Genomic DNA, 5084 nt, shown 5'->3' on the forward strand with positions numbered 1-5084 from the left:
GTGTGTGTGTGTGTGTGTGTGTGTGTGTTCACAGGTTTTAGATCAGATTTTACTAAAGTAACTGGGGCTGTGTTTTAGTGGAAATCTATATGATATTATATTGAATATATTGCAATATATTGACATACTATAGTCCCCGTATAGACCCCCCCCAGTGTGATCCTAGTCTCAGACTCTGTTCCATCTGAACATCAGTTCCTAACTCTACATTTGGAATCACTAGAGAAGAAAGAAAAGAACAAGAACATGAACCAACACCAGGAATATTGGACTAAAATCAATAACTGATCAATAACTGACCGTGTGTGTGTGTGTGTGTGTGTGTGTGTTCACAGGTTTTAGATCAGATTTTACTAAAGTAACTGGGGCTGTGTTTTAGTGGAAATCTATATGATATTATATTGAATATATTGCAATATATTGACATACTATAGTCCCCGTATAGACCCCCCCCAGACATCAGTTCCTAACTCTGGAACAGAGGGATCTACATTTGGAATCACTAGAGAAGAAAGAAAAGAACAAGAACATGAACCAACACCAGGAATATTGGACTGAGAATTGGAGAGAAAAAAATCAATAACTGATCAATAACTGATCAATGACTGAGGAGATATTGATACAGTATTGTTTTTTGTATCGGTCATTTCTCCTCGTTGATTTCCTCAGTAGGAATATTTGTGACAGAACAAACAGAATCTACTTCCTGTTTACACACCAACATGTGTCCATGAGGTCATGTGACCTAGCGTTAGCATGGACAGCGTCCCTGTGACAGTACTGCATGGACGCCGACCACAGACATGGACTAATATTTCGTTTCTGTTCCGGACTCTTCCAGACACCGACAGAAATCTTCTGCAGACGTGGATTGGACCAATGAAAGGGACTGGATGCTGCAGCAGAACAGTTTTTGTCTCCATTGTCCTGGTGCTTTGTCTCAGGTTTCATCAGTGACAGTTCTTGGAACCATTCGTATGTTAATCCGTCAACACCGTGGACTGACGTGAAACCGACCGCCTCCTTCAGGTGGAGCTGATGTTTTTCTCAGTTTCTGTTTGTTGAATAGGAGTTTCCTCCGTGATTCACACGGCACTGGAGAGCTAACGGCTAACAGCTAATGGCTAACACCACTTTTCAGACACGTGTTTATTTTGTTTCTGACGGGTTCATTTGTTTTGTTACATTTTTTATGTTAATGAAGTGGAATTGTTTTGTTATTTGAAATGTGAGTGATTAGTCGAATTTCAGATTTTAGGTTTGTATTTATAGAAAGTGTAGCAACATATACACAAACATATATATATATAAAAATATATACATATATTTATATATATTTAATTATGTTAGGGATGATGTAACACTTTATTACTGCCAGTAGAGAGAAAAAAAACCCTCTAATGTTGAGACCTAAATACAAAGGAAGTGGTGACGACTCATTAATGAACTAAATTCATCAGACTACGACACAGGGACATCTGATTACTGCAATTAAAGATCATTAAAAGTTGTCCTGATGCAGCGACGGTTTCAGTCCAAAGCTGCAGGTTCTCAGTGTCATCAACAGATTCAACCAAACATCCATCCCCCAGGACGTGGACTCCAGGACGTGGACTCCAGGTTCCGTCCTGATACAGATTATTTAACTCTCGACAGGAAGTTGTTCTCCGAGGGCAGGGACCTATTAATACTCCACACTCTATCATTAAATGAAGGTGAAGACGTTCCCCGCTCCTCCACCTGTCACGTAGTCAAACCACAGAGCGTTTTCATTTTCATTCCTTCATGTTTCGTTCTGTCGGCGTTCACACCCCCGCGGAGCGCCGTCGTCGTCGTGGTGTTGCTAACAAACACCGGCCTGGTTACTGGTTACTAAACTGACGAAAACAAAACAACAAAACCATCCTGCTGCAGGAACGACCCAGGTGTCTGTCACGATTGCACAATATATTTATATATATATATATTTATATATATATATAAATATATATATATATATATATATATATACAAAATGATGGTAAACGATGTTTTATGTTTATGTTGAAAATGTACCGCGTTCTCACAAGAACTGTTTGTTCTCGACAACAGATGCTCAGATTTTTTTTTTCAGAATTGTTTTTCCTATTCCCAGTTTTGCAGCCGTCCGTTTCGCTCATGTCCGATAACAGTAGGGGGAGCTCACACTCACCAGCTGAAGCTAACGTGTCGTTAGCATGAAGTACTCCACCGTGAGTACAGAAAACATCGAGGTCGACTGTGGAGGAGACACTAAAAAAAACTGAGCAGTTACGCTGAGCGGGCCACAACAGGGTCCCGCCCCCAACTTTGAGAACCCGTGGCACAGAGGACTAGTATAAATCTCACACGGTTTAAAAATATTACCCAAACCGCCCGAGGCTGAAGGGTGTTCATCAATGACATCTTAATCCTGCGTTGGCGTTGAACCGACAGCTCTTTTATTGTCGTCCAACACACACACACACACACACACACACACACACACACACACAGGAACGTTCATCCACCCGTCAGGTTTCTACACCGACCTGCCGTGGCAGAACCCAACGTCCTCCTCACCAGACCAACACAGACCTGGTCCCGGGTCTGGACCAGGATCCTGGTCCAGCAGGAGACCCTCAGTCTGTAAAACAAACCCCAGAGTTCTGACCCGACGCCAGACACATTCCCTGCTGGTGTGTATTTTCAGATCATGTTTACACTGAGGCCAAACACACACTGTCAACTAAAAAAAAAAAAAAATTCCACTGAGTATTTTCTCAAAAACAAAGTGTCTGAAAATAAACACCATCTACAGCAGGACTGGAGTCTGGACTGGAGACCTGGGCCCACGGAGGAGCCCACTCTGACTGGACTCTTCTGTGGGCTGCAGACAAAATATCAATACATTCAAATATTTTTATGTATCGATCCCGTATCAATGTCCTCAGTCATTGATCAGTTCTTGATTTTTTTTTCTCTACAGGCTAAACTTCACACTCACACCGCAGCACCATTTTCCCTCAGCGACACAATTAGTGTGATAACACCCGTGTTAATAAGAGCTGAACTATTTCCGGGGATGTGGCATTCATACTGCTGCATAATTAAGAGGTGAGACAACCTGCCAGTGTGTGTGTGTGTGTACATATATACGTATATACATAGACGTGCGTATTTGTGCAAATATAGTATGTATGTAAAATTTATGTATATATATATGTATATATATACATAGATACATATACATATATACATATACACATATATATACAAATACTGTATATACAATATATACATATATACATATACACATACATACATATATACATATGTAGACAGAACTGTAAAAAAATCACTTGATTATTTGATATATACATAAATACATACATATATGTATGTGTATATATGTAAATATGTATATATATATACATATATGTATATATGCACATATATACACATATATGCATATATACATATATGTGTGTATAATATACATGTATATATATATACATGTACATATATACGTATATATGTATATATACATATTTACATATATATACACATAGCATATATGTATGTATATATGTATATATCATATCTATGTATGTATATATATGTATATATCATGTTGCTAGATTCTCCCCAATACTGACCCCTACTGTTCCCTATCGGTTTGACTACGTGCTCAAACTCAGGTTCTCCTCTGGCAGTTGCTGCAGTTGCTGCCGTTGCTGCAGCGAAAGCGAACATAACAACGCAGTTAATAAATGATAATTAATAATTCCGCTCCACAACCTGCTCATTACATCACATTAAACTTTCCATCCGCCGCCGCTGAGTGACAGCCTCCTGCACAGACGTATGATTTACCAGACCACTCCTGGTGGTTATTGGAGAAGACGCACGTGTTATGTCACAACACGATCAGGTGATTACTAATGACTTTTTCTTTTTTTTAAAAAATAACAATTTGGAAAGGCAACAACACGGGGGCTCAGTGGTGTCATTTTTTCCACAACCCCGAACAGTGAAGAGGAGGATGAAGATGAAGATGACGTGTTTCTATGACTGAACTGTAAACAGTGGAATCATGGGAGATAATCTGTGGACCTGTGACCTGGGACGTTTACAGAATTCAACCACAGCCTCAGAAGAGGCTGGACTCAAACCTGAAACCCTCTGGACCCAAGTCCACTTCCTTAACCACTGATCCACCAACGCTGCCAGTTTGCAGTAGTTAAATTAAACGGTCCACGCCTTCATTCCACAGTCAGTGTCTCACTCAGTTGTTTTGACTTTGTTTCTCCAGGTTACAGCCACATCAAACCCACGACTCACTGCTATCCTCAAACCATATATCGCAATATTTGTGACCCCTGCTGGTCATCAACAACATTTCACGAGTGTTACCTTGAAGTCGAAGCTGCAGAGGCTGACGGTGTCGCTGTCATCCTTCTCCCTGCGTTTCCGTTTCTGTCCAAAAAAAAAAAAAATAGGTTTTACTGACTGAGGTACGAACATGTAACAAATGGTTTTTTTTTTCCAGTTTTTAGTACTACTGTTGTAGTAGAAGTTTGTAGTATTCAGTGAATGAATACAGGTGTGTAACTGTGCTGCATTCAGACCATTGTTGACATGATGACCTTTGACCTCACGGCCGTAAATGAACATTTTTCTCATTTTGTTCTTTTTTTACCTCCAGTAGAATGTTTGTGTGGTATGACCCGTGAGAGGGGGGGGGGGGGGGGGGGGGGTCGTGGGCTGCACTTTACTGCCCAGAGGGGCAGGGACAGAGGGGCAGGAAGGGTAATTGGTGCAACACTTGGTCGACACAGCACAGTTCACTGGACAATCCTTGGTACCCGAGCCCCATCTTTAACCTCGGGGTCAGGAGTTAGCAACAATTCAAAACCAGCTACGACCACCGGACATTTATATATATTTATATATATTTATATATATATGTGTCTATATACCGGTGTGGTAAAGGTGCAGTGTCACCTCCTCGTCTTGATGCCAAGTCAAGACCCTATAGTTTAAAAAGATTTACTGCCCCTCTTCACGCCCCCAGTCATGCCCCC

At 40.8% G+C, this 5084-nt stretch overlaps 1 protein-coding gene across 1 annotated transcript in view; it reads right to left on the reverse strand.

Moving 5' to 3' along the window:
* The window catches only part of net1 (neuroepithelial cell transforming 1), a 48001-nt gene that overhangs the window by 32211 nt on the left and 10706 nt on the right, over positions 1–5084 (reverse strand). The window contains exon 3 of the mRNA XM_025057537.1: positions 4414–4476. Coding sequence (XP_024913305.1) covers positions 4414–4476 — 63 coding nt within the window. The remainder of the gene's footprint in view (positions 1–4413; positions 4477–5084) is intronic.

Source organism: Cynoglossus semilaevis, chromosome 8 (genome assembly GCF_000523025.1).
Source record: "Cynoglossus semilaevis isolate Cse_v1.0 chromosome 8, Cse_v1.0, whole genome shotgun sequence".
Classification (NCBI taxonomy): domain Eukaryota; kingdom Metazoa; phylum Chordata; class Actinopteri; order Pleuronectiformes; family Cynoglossidae; genus Cynoglossus; species Cynoglossus semilaevis.